General features: G+C 48.0%; 1 protein-coding gene across 2 annotated transcripts in view; it reads left to right on the top strand.

Moving 5' to 3' along the window:
• The window catches only part of LOC140430970 (excitatory amino acid transporter 2-like), a 654,025-nt gene that overhangs the window by 184,658 nt on the left and 443,550 nt on the right, over positions 1-25,817 (top strand). For both annotated transcript variants that reach the window (XM_072518820.1, XM_072518819.1), the window contains 3 exons: positions 12,128-12,378; positions 14,491-14,656; positions 24,743-24,869. In XM_072518820.1, the coding sequence (XP_072374921.1) occupies positions 12,128-12,378; positions 14,491-14,656; positions 24,743-24,869 (544 nt within the window). The remainder of the gene's footprint in view (positions 1-12,127; positions 12,379-14,490; positions 14,657-24,742; positions 24,870-25,817) is intronic.

Here is a 25,817-nt window from a genome sequence, read left to right as displayed (position 1 = left end):
AAATTGGATAAGGAAAAGATATTTGAAAGACTGGCAGTGCTCAAAAGAAGAAAATCACCCGGTCTGGATAGGGTGCATTTATTGCAAAAGCAAGATACTGCAGATTTTGGGAGTCTGAAATTCAAACAGAGACATGCTGGAAATACTCCGCAGCACTTGTGGAAAGATGGACATGGTTAAGGTTTCAAGTTGATGACTTTTAACAGAAGTGGAAAAGTTGGAGATGTAACAGGTTTTAAGCAAGTACAGAGGCAAGGAAAAGGGTGGAGTAAGGAAAATAATTTTTTTAAAGTGTGTTGGAAGGCAAGAGAGCTTCAAGGGAAAAGGGATGGTGATGGTAATGGGAGGTAATTAGCCATGGCCCACAAAGAACAATATGCATCTCTCTCTGTTGGTTATACAGCTTGAGAGGCACCATTCTGCAATAAGGGGCAAGGATAAGAGGTAGGCCTGCATGAACTATGAAAGCCAATACAGGGATAGAGACTGTAGAGTTGACATTGTTCTTCATCATACTGGAGCAAACTGACCCCCACACATTAATGGCACAAATAAAGAGACAAAGGACAGGTCAGGCGAAGGTCTGAATGGGAAAAGCAAAACCATCATCAACAGCTGCAGTCCACAAAAAGTTATGAGAGAGGTTATGATTTAAAAATTGTTGGGCTCGGTGCTGAATTGTAAAGGCGGCAAAGTGCCGAGGAGAAAGATCAGGAGCTATTCCTTGAACTTGAGCTTCATTGGAACACAGGCTAAATCGCTGGCTTTGAAAGCAGACCAAGGCAGGCCAGCAGCACGGTTCAATTCCCGTACCAGCCTCCCCGAACAGGCGCCGGAATGTGGCGACTAGGGGCTTTTCACAGTAGCTTCATTTGAAGCCTACTTGTGACAATAAGCGATTTTCATTTCATTTCATTTCACCTCAGGAGACAGCAAGGCCAAAGTGGGAATAAGGTGGGGAATGAAATGACAGGAGACTGGAAGCTCAGGGTCACACTGCTCGCTATCTGGACACAAATGTTCTGCAAAGCAGTAGCCCGATCTGTGTTTGGTCTCCCCAACTTAAAGCAGATTGCACTGAGAGCAGCGAATACATGATATTAAATTGAAAGTAAGTCGATGTTTCACTTGGAAGGAGTGTTCGGGGCCTTGAAAGTTGGAAAGTGAGAAAATGAAGGCAGACAAGGAGATGCAACACCTGAACACCTACCCTGTTATCACACTGACTGGATGACTACTTTGCGGAAAACCTCCATTTAGTCCGTAATTATAACTCCAATCTTTTGGTTTTACCTGTCATTTAGTCAGAGTAAGTGTGTGTATCTGGGAATTTGGAGTACTGTGGGAATTTGGAACAGAGGTTAAATAGGTGCTTTTTGCTTTTTTTGCTTTTTAACGTTTTAATCTTCAGCAAGTGGTCCTACTGCAAGAGTAGAGGCTACAGGGAGCTGAATGGTAAGTAAGGTGTAAGTTGTTTTTCTCCCGTTTAAAGCTACATGAAGGAAAAATAAGAGTTTTAGCTTTTTTAAAAAAGGAAATAATTTTCTAATTGGCATAAATTTAAGGTAAGAGTCTTTTAAGCTAAAAGTATGACTGGGGAGCACAGTCCGATGTTTTGCACAACCTACAGCATGTGGGAATTCCTAGATGCTCTTGACAGTCTGCATGGCCACTTTTGTGAGGGCCACAAAGAATCCAGCACGAGTTTGTAGAGTCAAACAGGAAGTAACTTTATTTACAACAATATGTACACTGTAGCAGTAGTTCACTACTGGTTTCCTCTCTAGCTGGTACCACGCTGGCTATTTATACAGCTGCAACTACTAATGATTGCCCAGCCCCCCCCTCATAGGGGGAGCTCACATTCCCCAAGAAACATGGGGTAACCAATTGTTTCCAGCCAGTTGGACCTGGGCAGCTTATAATGACCACATTTGCAGGTAGTGCCATCTTGAGAGCCGGGTTTTGGGGCGTGAATGTCGGCTGGAGGCACAATGGTTGTTAGACATGGTCACCCTGCAGTTTAAGGAAATGCAGTCAGAGGGAATTGCTCACCACCAATCAGGAGAAGGGGCAGGCAGGTAGTCAGGAGTGTCTCACACTTAAGACCTGCTTTTCTGTGTTGGAAAATGGTGAGAGTGACGATACCTCTGGGGAGTGCAGCCAGAGCCAAGTTCACGGCTCTGTGGATGGCTCAGCTGCACAAGGGAGGAGGAGTAAGAGTAGTGGAAGAGCAATAACGCTAGGAGACTCAATAATGAGGGGTGTAGATGGGCGTTTCTGCGGCCACAGATGTGACTCCAGGATGATGCGTTGCATCTCTGGTGCCAGGATCAAGAATATCACTGAAAAGCTGCAGGGAATTCTGAAGGGGAAAAATGAAAGGTCAGAGGTCATAGTTCACATTGGTACCAATGACAGAGGTAGGAAGATGGCTGAGGTCCTGCAAGAAAGATTTTGGTAGCTGGGCAGCAGATTGAAAAGCAGGACCTCAAAGGTTGTAATCTTGGAATTCCTTCCAATGCCAGGTGCTAGTAAGTATAGGGATAGGAGGATAGAGCAGATGAATGCGAGGCTGAAGAGATGCTGCAAGAGGAAGGGCTTTGTTCCGGGATCACTGGGCCCAATTCTGGGGAAGGTGGGACCTGTGCAAATGGACGGGTTGCACCTGAACCGGGAGGGGCCAACATCCTTGTGGGGTGTTTTGTTAATGCTGTTGGGGGAGGTTTAAACTAATTTTCAGGAGAATGGGTCACAATGTGAAGGTACAGTATGGGGGTGATGCACAGTCAAATATAGAAGAAAAGGTAAGTCAGTCTGGAAGGCAGAGCAAAGTTGGACATATTAAGGCACAAGGGAATATGGCAAGGCTGGATGGCATTTATCTTAAAGCAAAGAGTCTTGTGGGTAAGGCCAATGAACTTAGGGTGTTGATTAACACATGGGAGTATATTATTGTAATCACTGAGACATGGTTGAGGAAAAGGCAAGACCGGCAGCTCAATATTCCAGGGTGAGGGTGAGTTGTAAAAGAGGAGGTCTTCAGGCAAGAGGGTGAGTTGTAAAAGAGGAGGTGGTGTTGCAATATTGATCAAGGAGTCAATTACTGCAGTGAAGAAGGATGATATCTTCGAAGGCTCCTCAATTAAGGCCAAATGGATGGAACTTTTTAAAAAAGCGCAATCACATTGCTGTGAGTGCACCTTAGGCCCCCAAATAGTCAGGGAGAGATAGAAGAGCAGATATGTAGACAAATTCCAGAGAAGTGTAAAAATAGTAATTGGAGATTTCAACTTGGGATAGGCAAAGTGTGAAAGGTTTAGAGGGGACACATTCTTAAAGTACATCCAGGAGACCTTTTGAGCCAAAGAAGTCTTACAAGTGGTATTTTAGGGAAAGAGTCCAGCGCCGCCAAAGTCGGGGAAGAGTCGATACGCGGGTAGGGGGAGACATTATTCAGGGCTGGGGGCACTGTGGTGGGGCAGTCCGGGGCGTGCGAGCCAGTCGAAGGGGGGTATTATTTTGTCGACCGGGTCCGCGAGTGGCATCCGCCATGAAGCACAGCGCAGCCGCTACAGGCCGCCGCCGTGCACATGCGCGGGCACAGACCCAGCAATTTCCTGGGCCGTATTGAGAGCTAGAGCCTGGCGCTCTACGCTGCCTTCCTGCTAGCCCCCAGCCAAACAGAGAATGGTCACTGTTTTGCGTGGAATTTTCGGTCGTAAAAGGCTACCGTTCCCACGCCGGCGTGGGGACATACCCAAATCAGAGAATCCAGCCCAAGGTTTCTGAAGTAGGGGAAGCAAACTTTAATAGGATAAGCCAGGATCTGGCCAAAGTGGATGGGAGCAGCTACTTGTAGGAAAATCCACATCAGAGCAGTAGGAGTCATTCAAAAAGGAAACAGAGATAGCAGAAAGCCATCATGTTCCTATCAAGGTAAAGGATGGAACCAACAAGCCCAGAGAAGCCTGGATGTCAGGGGATATACACAATTGGATAAGGAAAAGAAGAGAAGCTTATGGCAGATACAGGGGGCTCAAAACAGTGGATGCCCTTGAGCAGGGTTTTTCAAACCCAGGGTTACGACCCACGGGTGGGTCGCAGGTGAGTGTTGGGAGGGTCGAGGAGCAATTTATCGTGGCGTTCCCGATCGTGGGAGGAGCGCCCAACAGCCGTGACCGGGTTTTAGATTGAGAATGCTGGTGTTTGGCAAATTGAATCCAAAATTAGCTTAATGGCAGGAGGCAGAGGGTGATGGTCGAAGGTTGTTTTTGAGACTTGAAGCCTGTGTCCAGTGGTGAACTGCAGGCATCGGTTCAGAGGAGGTTCACCAGCATGTTGTCTGGGTTGGAGTTTTTCAGCTATAAAGAGAGGCTGGATAAGCTGGGGTTGTTTTCCTTCGAGCAGAGAAAGATGAGGGGGGACAGCAGAGAGGTGTACAAAATAATGAAGGATATAGATAGGGTGGATAGGAAGAAACATTTCCCTTTAGTAGAAGGGTTAATAACCAGGGGGCATAGATTTAAGGTAAGGAGCAGGTGATTGGAAAGGGATAGGTATATACCGCAGGGCAAGAGTTATATCTGGAGGAAAGGCAATTATGATGCGATGAGGCAAGACTTAGGATGCATCAGATGGAGAGGAAAACTGCAGGGGATGGGCACAATGGAAATGTGGAGCTTGTTCAAGTCCTTGATAAGTATGTACCTGTCAGGCAGGGAGGAAGTGGTCGAGCAAGGGAACCGGGGTTTACTAAAGCAGTCAAAATACTTGTCAAGAGGAAGAAGGAGGCTGATGTAAAGATGAGACATGAAGGTTCAGTTAGGGTGCTCGAGAGTTACAAGTTAGCTAGGAAAGACCTAAAGAGAAATGAATGAATCAAAATCGCTTATTGTCACAAGTAGGCTTCAATGAAGTTACTGTGAAAAGCCCCTCGTCGCCACATTCCGGCGCCTGTTCGGGGAGGCTGGTACGGGAATTGAACCGTGCTGCTGGCCTGCTTTCAAAGCCAGCGATTTAGCCCAGTGTGCTAAACCAGCCCTGAGAGAGCTAAGAAGAGCCAGGAGGGGACATGAGAAGTCTTTGGCAGGGAGGATCAAGGATAACCCTAAAGCTTTCTATAGATATGCCAGGAATAAAAGAATGACTAGGGTAAGAGTAGGGCCAGTCAAGGACAGTAGCGGGAAGTTGTGCGTGGAGTCCGAGGAGATAGGAGAGGTACTAAATGAATATTTTTCGTCAGTATTATTACAGGAAAAAGACAATGTTGTCGAGGAGAATACTGCGATTCAGGCTACTAGACTAGAAGGGCTTGAGGTTCATAAGGAGGAGGTGTTAGCAATTCTGGACAGTGTGAACATAGATAAGTCCCTTGGGCCGGATGGCATTTATCCTAGGATTCTCTGGGAAGCTAGGGAGGAGATTGCTGAGCCTTTGGCTTTGATCTTTATGTCATCTTTGTCTACAGGAATAGTGCCAGAAGACTGGAGGATAGCAAATGTTGTCCCCTTGTTCAAGAAAGGGAGTAGAGACAACCCCGGTAACTATAGACCAGTGAGCCTTACTTCTGTTAAGGGCAAAGTCTTGGAAAGGTTTATAAGAGATAGGGGGCAAAATTCTCCGGAAACGGCGCGATGTCCGCCGACTGGCGCCCAAAACGGCGCAAATCAGACGGGCATCGCGCCGCCCCAAAGGTGCGGAATGCTCCGCATCTTTGGGGGCCGAGCCCCAACCTCAAGGGGCTAGGTCGGCGCCGAACGAATTTCCACCCCGCCAGCTGGCGGAAAAGGCCTTTGGTGCCCCGCCAGCTGGCGCGGAAATGACACCTCCGGGCGGCGCATGCGCGGGAGCGTCAGCGGCCGCTGACAGCTTCCCACGCATGCGCAGTGGAGGAAGTCTCTTCTGCCTCCACATTGGTGGAGACAGTGGCGGACGCGGAAGGGAAAGAGTGCCCCCACGGCACAGGCCCGTCCGCGGATCGGTGGGCCCCGATCGCGGGCCAGGCCACCGTGGGGACACCCCCCGGGGCCAGATCGCCCCGCACCCCCCCCAGGACCCCGGAGCCCGCCCGCGCCGCCTTGTCCCACCAGTAAGGTAGGTGGTTTAATTTACGCCGGCGGGACAGGCATTTTAGCGGCGGGACTTCGGCCCATCCGGGCCGGAGAATCGAGCGGGGGGTCCCGCCAACCGGCGCGGGGGGTCCCGCCAACCGGCGCGGCGCGATTCCCGCCCCCGCCGAATATCCGGTGCCGGAGACTTCAGCAACCGGCGGGGGCGGGATTCACGCCAGCCCCCGGCGATTCTCCGACCCGACGGGGGGTCGGAGAATCTCACCCAGGATGTATAATCATCTGGAAAGGAATAATTTGATTAGAGATAGTCAACACGGTTTTATGAAGGGTAGGTCGTGCCTCACAAACCTTATTGAGTTGTTTGAGAAGGTGAACAAACAGGTGGATGAGGGTAAAGCAGTTGATGTGGTGTATATGGATTTCAGTAAAGCGTTTGATAAGGTTCCCCATAGTAGGTTGCTGCAGAAAATACGGAGGCATGGGATTCAGGGTAATTTAGCAGTTTGGATCAGAAATTGGCTAGCTGGAAGAAGACAAAGGGTGGTGGTTGATGGGAAATGTTCAACCTGGAGTCCAGTTACTAGTGGTGTACCAAGGATCTGTTTTGGGGCCACTGCTGTTTGTCATTTTTATAAATGACCTGGAGGAGGGCGTAGAAGGATGGGTGAGTAAATTTGCAGATGACACTAAAGTCGGTGGAGTTGTGGACAGTGCGGAAGGATGTTACAAGTTACAGAGGGACATAGATAAGCTGCAGCGCTGGGCTGAGAGGTGGCAAATGGAGTTTAATGCAGAAAAGTGTGAGGTGATTCATTTTGGAAGGAATTACAGGAAGACAGAGTACTGGGCTAATGGCAAGATTCTTGGTCGTGTGGATGAGCAGAGAGATCTCGGTGTCCATGTACATAGATCCCTGAAAGTTGCCACCCAGGTTGAGAGGGTTGTTAAGAAGGCGTACGGTGTGTTAGCTTTTATTGGTAGAGGGATTGAGTTTCGGAGCCATGAGGTCATGTTGCAGCTGTACAAAACTCTGGTGCGGCCACATTTGGAGTATTGCGTGCAATTCTGGTCGCCGCATTGTCGGAAGGATGTGGAAGCATTGGAAAGGGTGCAGAGGAGATTTACCAGAATGTTGCCTGGTATGGAGGGAAGATCTCATGAGGAAAGGCTGAGGGACTTGAGGCTGTTTTCGTTATAGAGAAGAAGGTTAAGAGGTGACTTAATTGAGGCAGACAAGATGATCAGAGGATTAGATTGGGTGGACAGTGAGAGCCTTTTTCCTCGGATGGTGATGTCTAGCACGAGGGGACATAGCTTTAAATTGAGGGGAGATAGATATAGGACAGATGTCAGAGGTAAGTTCTTTACTCAGAGAGTTGTAAGGGCATGGAATGCCCTGCCTGCAACAGTAGTGGACTCGCCAACACTAAGGGCATTCAAATGGTCATTGGATAGACATATGGACGATAAGGGAATAGTGTAGATGGACTTTAGAGTGGTTTCACAGGTCGTCGCAACATCGAGGCCAAAGAGCCTGTACTGCGCTGTAATCTAAGTTCTATGATTTAGAGGGGATTTGAGGAAAAGCTTTTGAGGAAAATCTTTATCACCCAGAGGGTGTTGGGAATCTGGAACTCACTGCCTATAATAATGGTAGATGCAGGAACCCTCACAATATTTAAGGAGCATTTAAATGAGCACTTGAAAGACTACAGCATTCAAGGCTATGGACTAAGCGCTGGAAAATGGGATTAGAATAGAGAGGTGCTTGATGGCTGGCGCAGACACGATGGGCCAAAGGGCATCTTTCTGTGCTGTAAAACTCTATTGGCACGATCTTCCGAAAAGGGAACAAAGCCCCCGAGCGAGCGCATTTAACCGCGTGTTCCATATGCCGAGAAACACCTGGCTATTCAGCGTGATTCGTGTTGCATAAGGGGCCTGAACAAGGACTGGGCAGCCGAGGCCACACATAGCCTCATTTTTTAAAATGGGAAGCACCCCTCGCCAGATCTCTCCGTTGTCGTGAGAGATCGGAACGCTATTTTGAAATAATGCCCCAATCTCCGAGGCTCCCAAAGGAATCCCCAACCTCTCACCCCCCCCCTCGCCCGCCAAGCCTGAACGCAATTTGGGAGGGGCCCCCGCATCCCCAACACCCATGCTGGGCAACCTGATCACGTGTGTGCAGAAAATGTCAGCGTGGCACCTTGGCAGTGCCCTGCTAGCTGTGCCAGGCTGGCACCTAGGTGGCACTGCCAGGGTACCAGATTGCCACTGCCAGGGTACCCAACTGGCACCAGCAGTGCCAGGGCATCACCCTGCCCATATAGCATGCAGCTGGGGGCCTCCAATCACCTTGGAGACCCCTACAAGTGGTGGGGACCAGTCTTTTTTTTTCAAAAAAATATACTTTATTCATAAAATTTATCATAAGCATTACAGAAACATTTCAAATTGTCTTGACTGTACATTTCCGGCAGGGTTACATGTTGCCTTGACTTTCTTTCATTCAATTTTGATATTATCATACACATATCACTCTTTACATTACAATTCCTTCTTAAATATTTACATTGTCATGTTTGTTTTATACATTGGAGTGTTGGTGGCCCAGACCGAGGGGGGTTTACACTGTTACCCGCCCCTCGGTGTACATTTGCTGGAAAGACCTTACACAGTGGTCTTTCCCCATTGCGCCGTGGCGGCAGCTGCCCCAAGCTTAAGTGCGTCCCTCAGCACGTAGTCCTGGACCTTGGAATGTGCCAGTCTGCAACACTCGGTCGAGGACAATTCTTTGCACTGGAAGATCAGCAACTTTCGGGCAGACCAAAGAGCGTCTTTCACCGAGTTGATGACCTTCCAGCAGCAGTTGATATTTGTCTCGGTGTGTGTCCCTAGAACCAGTACCAAATAGCGCTCATGCAAGGTCCGTGAGATGAAGAGGTTGAATCCCAAAGCCTCAGGTACCTCGGGAATCTGCACATCAGAGTAAGGCTTACTGCCTCGCTCTAATATGCAGATTTGCCAAATGGTGATCCCACCCATTGTGGGCGGGTTTCTCCTTGCAACGTCTCGCGAGATTGTGTTGAATCTCGAGAGGGGTTGCCAGCCGGCTAGATCCTGGGAGCAGGGACTCCCGGCTTTCACCGGCCACGTTGCACCGTAGCGAGCTACTTCTCTGGCCCACGTGGGCAGAGTATCATGCCCAATGACTTTAATTCTCCGCTCTGCTCTCACTTAGGATCTCGCTGTCCTCAGTCTCCTACACTGCTTCAATTGAAGCTCAACATAATCTTGATGAACAGCACTTCATTGTTCCATTAGATATTTAGACCCCAGCTTTCCAGACTGAACACTGAGGTCGATTTCAATAATTGTCACTGCTCCCATTTTCTTTCAGGCAGCACTTATTAGCGATGATTTTGCTTTTCCCATTTAAACCTCCTCTGGACACATTTTTGGATTTTTTCCTTTCCCCATTATTATCCCCTCTTGCCTGCAGCATCATCCCTTTTTGTTATTTAATCTCTCCTCCCTATCACAGACCTTCCCTTTGACCTCTGTACTTTCATAACACTTGTAACATCGGCAGGCTTTTCCTGTTCTGAAGAAAGGTCATCACCCAGAAACAGCGGTGGGATTCTCCGTCCGTTCACGCCAGCGGGATTCTCCGGTGCCGTGGCAGTGAATGGGAGATTTGGCTGAGCGCCAAATTCTCCATCCTCACTAGCATCGGTAGTGGGGCAGACGTGCAATGGAGAACCCCGACCATTAACTCTTTCTTTCTGCACAGGTGCTGCCTGATCTGCTGGGTATTTCCAGCATTTTCAGTTTTAATTTAGGATGCAACATAAGTTTTTGAAGGGAGTAAGGATGGAGATGACAGGCCACAATTTTCCAACGGTCCTTACATATGGGAGCAGTGACAAATGACCAGGAAATTGCCCATGTTCAGAGAAAGGAAGAGATGTAAACCCAACATCTGCCTCAAGCTGGTGGTGGGGAAAAAGTAAATAATTATGAGAGAAAATGAATTATCATTTGGAAAAGTACTGCTAAATGAATGACAGCCAGAAAGGATTTGTCATGTTTGACTAACGGGATTGCGTTCGTTAATGAAGGAATGGAGAGGGTTGATGTAGGTACTGTGGTCGATGGACTTTCAAAAGATGTTTGACAGCATATCACATATTGGGCGGGATTCTCCGGTTCACCTCGCGGTTCATTTCTCCATGACACACCATTCGCTGGCGGCGCGATTCTCTCTTCCCTTGTCGATGGGATTTTCCAATGTAGCCACACAATGCCATTGGGAAACCCACGGGTGGGGTTGCATTGCCAGCGGGAAAAGTGAAATCCAGTAGCCGGAAAATTCCGGCCAATTGCTCCTGGGATGAAAAGGGCAATGGTAGCATGGATCTAAAATTGACTCAGGGACATGAAGCAGAAAGTGGTGGTAACCCAACCCCAGGGGCGAGATTCTCCGACCCCCCGCCAGGTTGGAGAATTGCCGGGGGCTGGCGTGAATCCCGCCCCCGCCGGTTGCCGAAGTCTCCGGCACCGGAGATTCGGCGGGGGCGGAAATCGCGCCGCGCCGGTTGTCGGGCCCCCCTGCGCGATTCTCCGGCCCGGATGGGCCAAAGTCCCGCCGCTAAAATGCCTGTCCCGCCGGCGTAAATTAAACCACCAACCTTACCGGCGGGACAAGGCGGCGCGGACGGGCTCCGGGGTCCTGGGGGGGGCGCGGGGCGATCTGGCCCCGGGGGTTGCCCCCACGGTGGCCTGGCCCTCGATCGGGGCCCACTGATCCGCGGGCGGGCCTGTGCCGTGGGGGCACTCTTTCCCTTCCGCCTCCGCCACGGTCTCCACCATGGCAGAGCGGAAGAGACTCCCTCCACTGCGCATGCGTGGGAAGCTGTCAGCAGCCGCTGACGATCCCGCGCATGCGCCCCCCGGAGATGTCATTTCCGCGCCAGCTGGCGGGGCACCAAAGACCTTTTCCGCCAGCTGGCGGGGCGGAAATTCGTCCGGCGCCGACCTAGCCCCTTAAGGTTGGGGCTCGGCCCCCAAAGTTGCGGAGCATTCCGCACCTTTGGGGCGGCGCGATGCCCGTCTGATTTGCGCTGTTTTGGGCGCCAGTCGGCGGACATCGCGCCGTTTCCGGAGAATTTCGCCCCAGGTGTTTTTCAGTCTGATTGATGTCTCTAAGGGGCCGGTATTGACTGCTACTCTTTTTGATATTACTGAGCTGGACTTGTGCATACAGGGCATAATTTCAAGGTTTGCAGAGGACATGAAATTCAAAAATGCAATAAATAGTGTGGAAGATAGTGACAGACTTCAGGAGGACACCAAGGGATTGGTGGAATGGGCAAGCTGATGAAATGTAACTTGGAGTAGTATGATGCGATACATTTTGGTAGGAAACTGAGGAGAGGCAAACAAAACCTAGCGATAACATTTGAAAGAGGAGAAAACTGGGTGTGTGAACTCAGAAATCTATGAAGGTGGAGGAGGTTGCGAAGTCTGCTCATAAGAACAAACACCCAGGATCCTTGGCTTCATCAGTAGAGGCATTGAGCAAAATACCAAGGAGGTATTCCTCACAGAAGACCGGTTTGACACCATAAGGAAAATAATAATAATTCTAGGCATTATGCTTTCAGAAAAATGTCAATGTCTTTCACAGCATGCAGTCAATGGTACCTAAGGTACAGGATCTCAGTTATATGGGAGTCACTGGAGAAACTGGAGTTGTTTTCCTAGACCAGAGAAGATGAGTTGGAAACATGTGGTTTAATATCATGAAGGGTTTTGGTACAGTAAATAAGGCAAATCTGTACTCAAGGGCACAGGGATCAATATCCAGTGAACACAGACTTAGAGTGACCAACAAAAGTTCTCTGAGGATTTTATAGCCTTTGTATGTATGGTTTGGCTGATGATCCCAGATTCTAGAAATCGATATTTGGGACTATCGCTCAGTATAAATAAATGTCCTTGCAACTTTAACCTGTTGCATTAAAATTATGTTTTTTGACATTGGCAAGGCCTGTCTGGACTCGATGCCAAGGCCAGTGGACGTCTGGGAACCAGAGCCATGGTGTACTACATGTCAACCACCATCATCGCTGCAGTGTTGGGTGTGATCCTGGTGCTCGCCATTCATCCTGGCAATCCGGCACTCAAGAAGCAGTTGGGAGAAGGGAAGAAAAATGATGAGGTGTCGAGCCTGGATGCCTTTCTGGATCTCATCCGAAATCTCTTCCCTGAAAACTTGGTGCAAGCTTGTTTTCAGCAGGTAATGAAATTGGTGATGTGTTTGAATCAGAACGCAGCTAGCGTCACTGATTCACCTACATGTGACGGGCTGGTATGGTGGGGGGAGGGGGGATGTATTGTATTGAGGAGCCGCTCAGTGGTCTTTGAGGTATGAACCTGGGCAGTGAGGAGTGGGAAGGTGAAGGCAGGGGGCATTGGGTGAAGGAAGGCAAATAGGTAATGTCAGGGTGAGGAGAGGAGAGGCTGGGGGATGGGGAGTAGAAATCCAGCTGATTTTATTTCTGATGCAGATGTACTGGGGTGATGTGGAATTTCTAAGGATCCTCTAGGCACACATCCTTCCCCCATCTCTAACAGCTCGCACCAGCAAGTGCAGAGCACCAGGCATGAATCAGAAACAGGGTCGGAACTCTTCGGTTGTCGGGATTCACTTTTCCCACTGGCAGCGCAACCGCGCCAGCAGGTTTCCCGGGGTCATGGGGTGGTTTCAATGGGAAATCCCATTGACAAGCAGCGAGAGGACAGTGTTATGGGCCAGGGTTTAGAGAACCCCAAAGTGTATCATGGAGTTCACCTGACCCGCAACATTTACTAGATTGTAGTATGGGGAGCACACGGCCCACTCTACAGGTGTGTTACAGCAGAAATGGAAAAGTATTTTTTAAAGCAAAACAATGTTTATTCTATGAACCTTTTTAAAACATACAGTGAACATCTTAGCAACCATTAATTCAAATACAACCCCCAAAGAATACAACACCAAGTAAACCTTTAAGCTTTCCTTTTTAACATCCATACGGCTTAAAAACAAAACCTTTATCAGAAGCACATTAGGTTAAAGTCACGACTGAAAACATTTATAATTCTGAATTCACCAAATGATCAAGAGATAGTCTTTTGATGGCAGAGAGAACAGCCGTACACCTGCTTTGTCTGGCTTCAGCTGAAAACAAAACTAAAACACACCCTGCAGCAAACAGCCTAAAATGAAAGTATAAAAGCTGACAGACAGCCCAGCTCCACCCACACTCTGACATCACTGCAGTAGTAAACACCCATTTCTTAAAGGTACTCTCACTACAGATACTTATATACATACCCATTTATAAACACCCATTTCTTAAAGGTATTCTCACATGACAGCAGAATCCCGCTGTCAGCAAACGGGACGTGACCAAGAAACACACGGCTGGGGGATTGGAGACTCCTGCCCCTGCATTTCCACATCCGTGTGTCCCAGAATCCTCACTTTCAACTAAACTGGGGGGGAAAACACTGCATGCTGGGAAATGAGTTATTTCCCTCCCCACCCCAAAAGCACCTGAGTTCACCTGGAAGGAAGTAAGGATCTGCCTCCCCAAACAAATCCATGCTGCAATCTAAAACAGTTGGTATTCTAGGTCAGTTAGAAGCATTTAGCTGTGTAAATAATAAAGTATTAGCATAAATAAATTGATTAACACAAATAGCACCAGCAGAGTGATACCAGAGGTACTATTATGAGGTTTTCCTTGCATATAGATGATTGAGGGGTGATCTGCCTGAGCTCTTAAAAATGATGAAGGGATTGAATAGAGCCAACTATTTTCTCTTGATGGGGGAGTTTAGAACAAGGGGGCATTAACACTGAGAGGGAAATGAGAAAGCACTTTGTCACACAAAGGGGAACAGGAATCTGGAAGCCTTTCCCCCTGAAAGGTCCTGCTACCTGAGCCAATTGGAGCATTAAAGACTCAGACTGTGGGACAGCAGTATCAAGGGTTATGGAACTAAGGAACCTAAATGCAGTTGAGGTACAGATTAGCCATTATCTCAAGGGGCTGGGAAGATCTACTTCTATTCCAATGATCTGGAGGACATGCCAAATCAGGCCAGGGTGCAGTAGAACTCTGACACTCAAAATGGCTGTCTGAGGAATAATGGTGCTAGCCAGACATTGATATAATAACTGGAGGCAAAGGAACAATCTTCTGTTGCTTAGTAAATCTAGTAGGATTTGCTGAACAGACTCCTGGCCCTAAACATTGGTCTGAATGTCTCCGAGTCCCTAAATCCACCAGTGCCAACAGTTTTATGATCGGGAATACAATCATTTACTTCACCACCTAACTGTTCTTTTCACATCCAATAGATACAAACGGTTACCAAGAAAGTGGAAAATCCCCCTGAGGATCTAAACATTGCCAACTTCACTGGGCTCGTGATGGAAGTAGTGAATGAAACACTTGCAGAATCAGAGGAACCCAGCTTCACCGTGACAAAAACCTTGCAGTTCAAGGATGGGATGAATGTGTTGGGTAGGTTCACCTCAACATTCATCCTTCTCTGGGTTATGGAGCACAAGGCTTTACAACTGATGAAAAATATATTTGTCTTATCCAGCAGCTTTCTTTTTCGTCCAGGCTTGCCTCCACACCTCCCTCTCAGTATCATTCAGGCTTTGCTCTGCAAACAATGGTACATGTATCCATAGAGAGGGATTTAGAGACACCAGTGTACTTGCACCCCTTTTCCGTCTCACTCACTCATATAGACCTAAGAGTAAACAAATCTTCTGTTAGAGATATTAATACATATACATGTATCTGAGGGTGACTGAGAAATTTTAAGGGGACTGAGTCTTTAATCTATCACACTTTGCATACTCTGTGTCCTCCTCACAACTTACTTTCCCACTTAGCTTTGTATCATCAGCAAACCTGGATACATTACTTTCAGTCCCTTAACCTATTATAGATTGTAAGTAAAAACAAGAAATGTTGGGAATACTCAACAGGTCAGACCTGTGGAAACTTTTCATCTTGCACCCATCAGGACCGATGCAAGAATGCCACGTTTCAAAAGGGACAATAATTTATGCTGCATGAGAAAATGGATGCCAACATTGTCCCAACATTGATTGGCAAGTTGACACTGATTGGGCAAAGCATTACCATGGAGAATGCACTAAGGACCTTTTATACCCTATTCTTATATTTAATACAAAAAGGCACAATGCCTGAACATATTCCATTCTCTTGAAGAAAACAGGTCCCTGTGTATGAATATATGTTGATTCTTTCAAGCGTAAGTGAGCCATAATGTGACACCAAACGATAATCTTAGATTGGCTGTTGGTTTCATTCCTAGCACATTCGGGATTGTTCATCTAGTGCTGTCCACTCAGGGAATCATATCCAACATTAGGCATTAGGTTCTGAGTTTTGCAAGAATGGGCCAATCGTCAACAGCTGAAGGGAGGTGCTGTTTGACATGATTCACCAGTCACTAGCGAATGTGGTCTACATTCCTGGCATCACACCAACACTGAAATTCACATGCCACAATTTCCAATTGCGTGGTGGGCAGAAATTTCTTTGGCCTGATGGCAGCATCCTGTTAGTGGCAGTATCACTTACGTTGCTACGGCGTGGTAGCAGCATGAAACAGCTAGCATCGCCTGCTGCTCAAATATTTCAGAGACCTTGGGCTGGATTCTCCATTTCTGAGACTAAGTGTTGACCCCAACGGAGCATGTGTGGACTTTCACGACAGGAAAATCGGCGCAAACCCCTCACTGATTCCGGTGAGGGGCTAGCACTGGCACCGAGTGAAACTCCCGTGGATTGAGCTGAAAATGGCCGGGTCTCGGGCCACGCATGTGCACTGTTGACGACCTGCACTGGTCACGCCGTAAAACATGGCGCCGGCCATGTGAGAATTCAATCCACCAACCGAGACTCCACAGCACACTCCCTGGCCACCCCCCGCCAGGCCCCCCAGCCCTAGCAGAAACACCCCAGCCAGCGGCTTAGATCCCGGCCAAGTGTGGCGACGCTGGACACTGTCCGCAGCCAGCACACCGGGTTCCCTCACACTTGGAACCGCACGTGGCTGCGCCGTCAGAAACTCGGTCCATCAGGGGCCGAGTATTGCGGGTGGGCCGGCCGATGACTCACCAACGGCGTTGAAACGCCGCACGGTGCACGTCACGATGATGCTGCTTTGAGGGGGCGGAGCATGGTGGACCGGCGGCAAACCTCCGCTGGCCCTGATTCCGGCATCAGAATCCATTCTGTGCCCAATCGCCGATCATGCTTTCTGCGTTGGGCTTGGGAGAATCCAGCTCCTTGTTCTCCCAGGGTAATTTGAGGAAGACTGGCCACTTTTCATATCCTAAAGTGACATCTTTAAGCCTATTCATGAGTCTGTGCGGTTATGCACTGAACAATGAATTGACCAGGACAGCCACTATCCTGCAGGATAGCATTGAAGTGCTATATTTTAGGATCAAGCTTGCCTGGTGAGCAAATGGCTTGGGTCAAGAAGACCAATCTTGTAGCAAGTGGAGCTGCAGTATACTGCTTGTGGTACAAGATGTAGAGAATGCATTAGTGGATTTCCCAACTAGCATATCAATGAATTTGAGCGCCGGGGTGGAGCGCATTAAGGTGTTTAAGGAAATTCCTACATGCAGCTGCAGATTTAAAATATCATTTACATACTGAAAATCTGCAAGAGGTGGGAGGTTTGGAGTCATTTCATCAAAAACATGTTTCTCATGGAAACTGATGAAAATGTTAACGTGAGGTGAGCCTAGCGGGAAATCCCATGGCAGGTTTCACAATGCTACTTGTTAGGACTCTGCAACAGATCCCAATTTTTTTAGGATTCTGGACAAGAAACCCCAAACAATTTGTAAAACTGTGAGGAAAGGATACTTCACGCCAGGAGTGATGACTCTGACTAATAAGTGCCTTTTATGTTAAAACAAACTTTAATTTAAACACAGAATTAACCACATAACATCAAATAAATACTTTTTGCCTGTTTAATGTTAGTCATTGTCCGTTTTTCCCATCATGCCTTCCGACACAATGTTAGTAATTGTTGATCCACTGAATTGAGCGAAATGGAGTACAGAAAACCTTAGCCAGCCCGCCCCAACAGGCAGACACCAATGTCCAAGCCGTGTTACAAATAATTATCACTCCTTAAAACAATTACATTATTGTGCATACATCCATATAATTATAGGCATTTTATTTTCCCATCAATCGTTCCCTTTTTTGCAAAAAGAACTCCAATTCCAATTTCTTGTTCTTCCTTATTCCACATTCCTCTGGACTATGCTTGAAATTTCACATTTAACTGGTCTTGTTGCATTCCCACAAATTCACAATAAAACTTTATATAAATTACCATAGATCAATACATAATCATAGAAACATAACTCTCTGTGCAATTTAGAACAAATCTGCTGAAATGGTTAATTTTCCTACAGGGACAGAGAGTGGGCGGAGAATGTTGGTACACCATTGCACCCTTTATGCACTATAAAAACTTATTTTGTTCTATTCCCTCAATTTTGCTCAAATTTCATCTCCTTTGTTTCTATTCTCTTTATAACCAATTTTAATTTCCAAATGTTGATACTTAATCAAAGTTCAAGAGTAATATGGTGAAACTGGTTTTTAACTGACTCCTGACACTTTTATAACTCAAATGTTTTGAAGACTTAAATTGGATTGCTGCTAAGATAACCTTGGGCGGGATTCTCCATGAATCAGCGCGATGGCCCGAACCCGGCGCCAAAAACGGCGCGAATCACGTCACAAATTCTCTGTCCCGGAATGGGCTAGTAGCGGCGTGACGCCATTCGCGACGACGTCACCCATCACGGACACGCGCGCCGTCAGTAATGCCGCGCAGCGTTACTGCACAAAAGACGCCCGGCCCCCCCGGCAAAATGGCCCCCCGCCACGCAGCGCCAAGTGAGACGACGCACTGCCAGCCTGCTCCCCCTCCCCTTCCCCCATATCCCCCCTGCCCCCATATCCCCCCTTACCCCATATCGCCCCTTCCCCCATCCCCCCCATCCCCCATATCCCCCTTCCCCCATATCCCCCTTCCCCCATATCCCCCTTCCCCCATTTCACCCCTTCCCTTATATACCCCCTTCCCCCATATCCCCCCTTCTCCCATATCCCCCTTCCCCCATATCCCCCCTTCCCCTATATCCCCCCATACCCCATATCCCCTGGGGGCTGTTTAGCACAGGGCTAAATCGCTGGCTTTGAAAGCAGACCGAGGCAGGCCAGCAGCACGATTCCCATAACAGCCTCCCCGAACAGGCGCCGGAATGTGGCAACTAGGGGCTTTTCACAGTAACTTCATTTGAAGCCTACTTGTGACAATAAGCGATTTTCATTTCATTTTTCATTTCATTTCATTTTTATATCCCCCTTCCCCAATATCCCCCCTTCCCGCATATCCCCCATATCCCCCCTTCCCCTATATCCCCCATACCCCATATCCCCCTTCCCCATATCCCCCTACCCCCATATCCCCCTTCCCCATATCCCTCCATATCCCCCTTCCCCTGTACCCCTTCCCCCATATAACCCTTCCCCCATATCCCCTTCCCCATATCCCCCTTCCGCCATATCCCCCTTCGTGGCGGCCCACGCCGCCTTGTCCCGCCGGTAAGAGAGGTGGTTTAATCCACGCCGGCGGGACAGGCATTCTAGCAGCGGGACTTCGGCCCATCCGGGCTGGAGAGTCGCCGGGGGGGGGGGGGGGGGGGGGGCCCGCCAACCGACGCGGCGCGATTCCCTCCCCCGCCAAATCTCCAGTGCCAGAGAATTCAGCAACCGGCGGGGGCGGGATTCACGCCAGCCCCCGGCGACTCTCCAGCCCGGATGGGCCGAAGTCCCGCTGCTAGAATGCCTGTCCCGCTGGTGTGGATTAAACCACCTCTCTTACCGGCGGGACAAGGCGGCGTGAGCGGGCTCCGGGGTCCTGGGGGGGGGGCGCGGGGCGATCTAGCCCCGGGGGGTACCCCCACAGTGGCCTGGCCCGCGATCGGGGCCCTCCGATCCGCGGGCAGGCCTGTGCCGTGGGGGCATTCTTTTCCTTCCGCCTTCGCCACGGTCTCCACCATGGCGGAGGCGGAAGAGACCCCCTCCACTGCGCATGTGCGGGGATGACATCAGCAGCCGCTGACACTCCTGCGCATGCGCCGCCCGGCAATGTCATTTCCGCGCCAGCTGGCGGGGCACCAAAGGCCTTTCCCACCAGCTGGCGGGGCAGAAGTCAGTCCTGTGCGGGCCTAGCCCCTAGCCCCTAGCCCCCCCCAAGATGTGGAGTCTTCCGTAACTTTGGGGCGGCGCGATGCCGGACTGATTTGCGCCGTTTTTGGTGCCGGTCGGCGGTCATCGCGCCGATTACGGAGAGTTTCGCCCCTGGAACCAGTTAAGGCGCCACTTCAAACTGGGTGACCCCCTTCTGCAACAACCATAAATTTACATCAGCCAGGATGAGCACCATGTTTAGGGCATGGAAAGAGGACAGCGCAACCTTAAGGTTGAAGGACATGTATGTGGACGGTAGAAGAATGACACTGGGGGGAACTAATGGAGAAGCTCCAACTAGAGAAAGGGAATAAGCTTCAATACTTGCAACTGTGCGATTTTCTCCACAAAGACCAAGACGTTCCCCCAGCTACCTGGACACACACTTTCAGACACAATAGTGGTGCTGAACTAGCTAGGGAGACAAATATGGTGACATATACGGACAACTTGCAGAAAAGGTCAGGACCCCACTTGACGAAATGGGGAGGAACTGGGTCTGGAGATAAGATGGAGCTATGATCGTTTGTGGCTGATTTCGGGTATCAGAGCACCCAGAGCTTTTCGCAGGGAAAGGAGTGGAGACCCAGGCCTTCGTCTCCCTGATCGCCTGACGGAGATATCTCCTAGGATAGAAGTCGGCAGCGGCACCCAGAGCCACAGTATGGCTCTCAGACCTGGCTGAATTCCTTGAGCTCGGGAAAATAAATGGCAGGATTCTCTCAGCCCAGGGCGGGCCGGAGAATCACCGGCACGGGCGCGAATCTTGCCACGTCACCCCAATGCCGGTCCACCGATTCTCCGGCCACGCAGAAAAAGCCAAGTCCTGCCGCCGCCGTTCACACCTGCTCTTACCCGGCGGGGTCTCGGCATGCATGCATCCGGAGGCGGCCTGGTGGGGGGGGGGTGGGCGGTCTGAGCCCCGGGGGGCCTCCGCTGTGACCTGGTCCGCGATCGGGGCCTACCGATTGGCAGGCCGGTCTCTCGGCTGGGGGCCTCTTCTGTTCCGCGCTGGTCCCTGTAGCCCTACGCCATATTGCGTCGGGGCCGGCGCGGAGAAGGGAGCCACTGCACATGCGCGCATTGGCACCGGTCCCACTGCGCATGCGCAGACCCACGGCACCCATCTGACGGCGGTTCGGCAGCTGGAGGGGCGTGGGTCGCTCCAGTGCCATGCTGGCCCCCTCTAGGGGTCAGAATCGCTGCTCCTGAGGCCATGTTGGTGCCGTCGAGAAATGCGACGGCGTTAACGGCGACGTCAACACTTAGCCTCAGGATCAGAGAATCCCGCCCAGAATTCTCAATCAGAGGTTCTGAGGAGAGATTCTACAACAGGTAAGAAAAATTTACCAACCTCTTCGAAGACATATTTGTGACCAGCAACTGGGGATGGGAGTGAGCAGACAGAAAGGGAGGGGGAGGTAGGGGGAAGGCATGGGATGGGGGAGGGAGAATAGTCGGGGGTAAGGGAGAAATGCACGCAACACAGAGGAGAAATGGGGAGGTAGGCCCTGTACCTGAAGGGACACAGGACCCTCCCACATGTACTGGACCCGGGAGACAGAGCATCCGTCTCAACCTCTGTAATCGATGTTTCAATATGACTCTGTCACTGTAAATAATATATATACTTTTTTATGCAAGCTAATGTAAATAAGGTAATGTGGTGACAATTTGTGATTCCTTTTTTGTTGTTGTTTTTGTTCTGGTTTGTACATTTTGATATAGAGTGCAAAAATTTCTATAAAATATTTATTAAAAAAGAAACTTCCCCCATCAGAGAATTTCCCATTAGAACTCCCCCATTAGAGAATCTCCAATTAGAACTCCCCCATTAGAGAATCTGCCATTAGAACCTCCCCCAGTAGAGAATCTCCCATAGAGAATCTCCCATTACAACCTCCACCAGTAGAGAATCTCCCATTAGAAACTCCTCCATTAGAGAAACTCTCATTAGAAACTCTCCCATTAGAGAAACACCCATTAGAAATTTCCCCATTAGAGAATCTCCCATTAGAAGCTCTCCCATTAGAAAATCTCCTGTTAGAAACTCCCCTAATAGAGAATCTCACATTAGAAGCTCCCCCATTCGAGAATCTCCCATTGGAAACACACCCATAGGGCAGCACGGTGGCGCAGTGGTTAGCACTGCTGCCCCATGGCCCGAGGTCCCAGGTTCAATCCCGGCTCTGGGTCACTGTCCGTGTGGAGTTTGCACATTCTCCCCGTGTTTGTGTGGGTTTCGCCCCCACAACCCAAAGATGTGCTGGCTAGGTGGATTGGCCAAGCTAAATTGCCTCATAATTGGAAGAAATGAATTGGGTACTCTAAATTTATTTTTAAAAAGAAACACACCCATTAGAGAATTTCCCATTAGAACCTCCCCCATTCGAGAATCCCCATTAGAAACTCCCCCATTCGAGAATCCCCATTAGATAACTCCCCCATTAGAGAATCTCCCATTAGAAACTCCCCCATTCGAGAATCTCCCATTAGGACCTCCCCCATTAGAAAATCTCCCGTTAGAAACTCCCCCATTAGAGAATTTCCCGTTAGAAACTCCCCCGATCGAGAATCTCCCATTCAGAATACCTCCTTTAGAGGATATCCCATTAGAAGCTCCTCCATTAGAGATTCATCCCTGACAATCTCCTGTTAGAAACACTCCCATTCGGGAATCTCCCATTAAAACTACCACCATTCGGAAAACTTCCATTAGAAACTCTCCCATTAGAGAATCTCCCCTCGGAACCTCACCCATTTGAGAATCTCCCATTAGACCTCCCAGATTTGAGAATCTCCCATTAGAATCTCCCCATTTGTGTGTCTCAAATTAGAAACACATCCATTTGAGATTTCTCCATTAGATATTCCCCGACTAGAGAATCTTGCATTTGAAACTATCCCATTAGAAATTCCACACTAGATAATATCCCATTAGAATCTATCCCATGTGTGAATCTCCTATTAGAAACTCCCCATTAGAGAATCTTCAATTAGTATCTTCCCGTCCAGAGAATTTCCCATTAGAAACACCACATTAGGGAAGCTGCCAATGGAAACTCCCCCATCAGAGGATCTCCCAATAGAAACTCCCCCATTCGGGAATGTCCCATTAGAAACCACCCGCTTCGGGAAACTTCCATTAGAAACTGTCCCATTACAGAAACCTTCATTAGAAACTCCCCCATTCGAGAATCTCCCATCAGAACCTCACCCATTTGAGAATCTCCCGTTAGACCTCCCAGATTTGAGAATCTCCCATTAGAATCTCCCCATTTGTGAATCCCCCATTAGAAACACATCCATTTGAGATTTCTCCATTGGATAATCCCCTGCTAGTGAATATTGCATTTGAAACTATCCCATTAGAAATTCCACGACTAGAGAATATCTCATTAGAATCTATCCCACATTAGAGAATCTCCCATTAGCATCTTCCCGTCTCGAGAATTTCCCATTAGAAACTCCCCAATAGGAAAGCTCCCATTATAAACTCCTCCAAGAGGGAGTCTCCCATTAGAATCTCCCCAATCAGAGAATCTTCCATTAGAAACTCCCCAATCAGAGAATCTCCCATTAGGAACTCCCCCATTAGAGAATCTCCCATTGGAACCTCACGCATTAGAGAATTTCCCATTTGAATTCCCTCATTTGAGATTCTCCCATTAAACACACGCATTTAAAACTCTCCTATTTGTGAAACTCCCATTCGAATATTCCCCATTTGACAGTCCCGCATTGGAAACCCCTCCATTTGCAAATCTCCCATTAGAATCTCACCCATTAGAGAATTTCTTGTTGGAAACTCTCCAATTAGAGAATCTCCAATTAGAAATTATCCCACGAGTGAATCTCCTATTAGAGAATCACACGTTTGATACTGCCCCAGAAGAGAATCTCCCATTAGAAACTATTCCATTAGAGAAACTCCCTCATTCAGACATCCCCAAAGGTAATTACCCTTTTGGATGTCTTATTTTATCATCTAATGAGAGTCGATAGTCAGGTTGTTTGGAGGTGTCAAAAATACAACTTTATTGCTAATTATTCACTTGAATAAGAACTGAATCAAAACTTAGAAACAGAATATCAAACAATACACACAGGGGTCAAACGCATGGCAAAAAATGCATTAAACATAAAAGCATAAAGAAATCACTTGAAACACAAACAGACAGATAGATGATTCAAGAATTCAGAATGGCAGGAATTTAGGAATGAAACCTTGACCACGAGGTCTTACTTTTAAGGGAATGCTTATCGATGGTCTAATCCCTAATTTACTCTCATTGGTTTCTAATTCTCAGTTGAGACCTCCTGATTTCAAATAGATGTCTGTTACTTAGAGGATGATTTATTGATCAAACATTGGCAATTACTTAAGATTTACTGATGCCCATCAAAGTTAATCCAGTGTCTATGTACACATCATCATGAGAATAGGTTTCTCACGCCACTGCTGGCCATAGATCTTGCTGGAACTAATTAGTTGATACATTCTTATTGCTAAACGCACTGAAATAGAATAGTCTATTCATTATAAGAAACATTTGTTGGAACAATATCTGAATTGCTGCAGACAAGACCTTAAAGTTCAATAGTTAATTCAGCATCTGAAACAGTGACTATCTTTTCACGGTCATGTCATTTTGAATAATGCCACTTTTTATCGATGCACTCAATCAGTACCTAAAAACATCAATGAATCAATAAATTAATAATCTATCATACCCCATTAGAGAAACTCCCATTAGAAACTCGTCATTACAGAATCTCTCATTAGAAACTCTCCCATTAGTGAATCTCCCATTGGAAAATCCCCCATTACAGAATCTCCCATTAGAAACTCCCCCATCAGAGAATCTCCCCACCCACACAAGTGATTTTCTCATTAGAACCCCTCCCCATTAGAGAATCTTCCATTAGAAACACCCCCATTTGAGAATTTCCAATTACAAATTTCCCTATTAGAGAACCTACCATTAGGCAGTCTCCTGAAAAAGAAACTTCCTTTTAGCCAGCCCATCCAATGTTTATTTACATTAATTTTGGTATTTAATAAGGTTGGTTTATATAGTGAACAATTTGACTGGGTGGGCTTTCTAATGTGCTGAAACCGCACCCCCAGTTTTAGTGTGGAGCTACAGTTTATAAATCCACTCCAAATTGTCTCGTTGTTTGGTTGGGTTATTGATTTGCGACCAGTTATGCTTCTTTGGAGATGGCATTTGTTCCCACTCTCAGCGTACTTGTGCTTCCCCCTTGCAGGTCTGATTGGATTTTTCATTGCCTTTGGTATCGTTATGGGGAAAATGGGGGAGAAGGCAAAGATGATGGTAGATTTCTTCAACATCCTCAATGAGATTGTTATGAAGCTGGTGATAATGATTATGTGGTAAGAGCTGCCGCATCACTCTGATTGTTGAAACAGCAATTGTTCAATCTATAATCACCACCACTGACTGTAGGAAACCCTTCCCCACAATGCCAAAAGAGCATCAACAATCCTTTTAATCCAATTATGGCCAATCATCCACTTCAAAAGAGGGATATTTTAACCAACCTTTATTGCATGAAACCTGTCCTCCAGCGAGAAGGGTTTACTGAGCCAATACAAAGGGGGCTTTGAACTTGTGAATTGATGCTGTAGATTCACTGGCTATTAGTTAATAGTGTTGCCTAATATAATAAATGCCTTTCTTAAAGACGGACCAAATCTTCTGATCGTCAGAGCATCCGAGACCAGACATAAAATCGAAATGTGTGTTGGGACATTGTGCAAGTCCCAACGTGCAGACTCCTTGCGAATTGCCTGGGAATTTTTAACTTCCGATGGGTAACTCTCCTATTCCTTTCAACCCTTCGTGAATGTTTCCACCTCTGAGTGAGAATCAGAGACTTTGAAGAGCTCTGCAGTACTTACCTGAAGAGTTAACCAGGAAATGTTAATACCGAGCTTAACTCCAGATGTCTCAATCACTCACATAGACTCCTCCTAACTACCCCTGCTGACCCTCTAGGAAACACGCCTCAGACTCCCAGAGCACCTTACTCACTCCCCAGCTACCCTCCCAACCAGTGGACTACCTTCCTGATCGCACAACCCACTCACCCACCTAACCCCTAACCCATTTTAGTCTTACATGGGATGTGGGCATCCCTGGCAAAGCCAGCATTTGTTACCCATTCCTAATTGCCCTTGATGTAAGTGGCTTTATAGGCCATTCCGGAGGGTGGTTAAGAATCAACCACATTGCTGGGGATTTGGAGTCACAGGATCCAGGATGAGGAATGCAGATTTCCCTCCCGAAAGGTCATTAGTGAACCAGATGTTTTTTTTACA

Source organism: Scyliorhinus torazame, chromosome 10, assembly GCF_047496885.1.
Source record: "Scyliorhinus torazame isolate Kashiwa2021f chromosome 10, sScyTor2.1, whole genome shotgun sequence".
NCBI lineage: Eukaryota > Metazoa > Chordata > Chondrichthyes > Carcharhiniformes > Scyliorhinidae > Scyliorhinus > Scyliorhinus torazame.
Note: the sequence above shows the minus strand (reverse complement) of the source record. Positions and strands in the feature narration are given on the sequence as shown.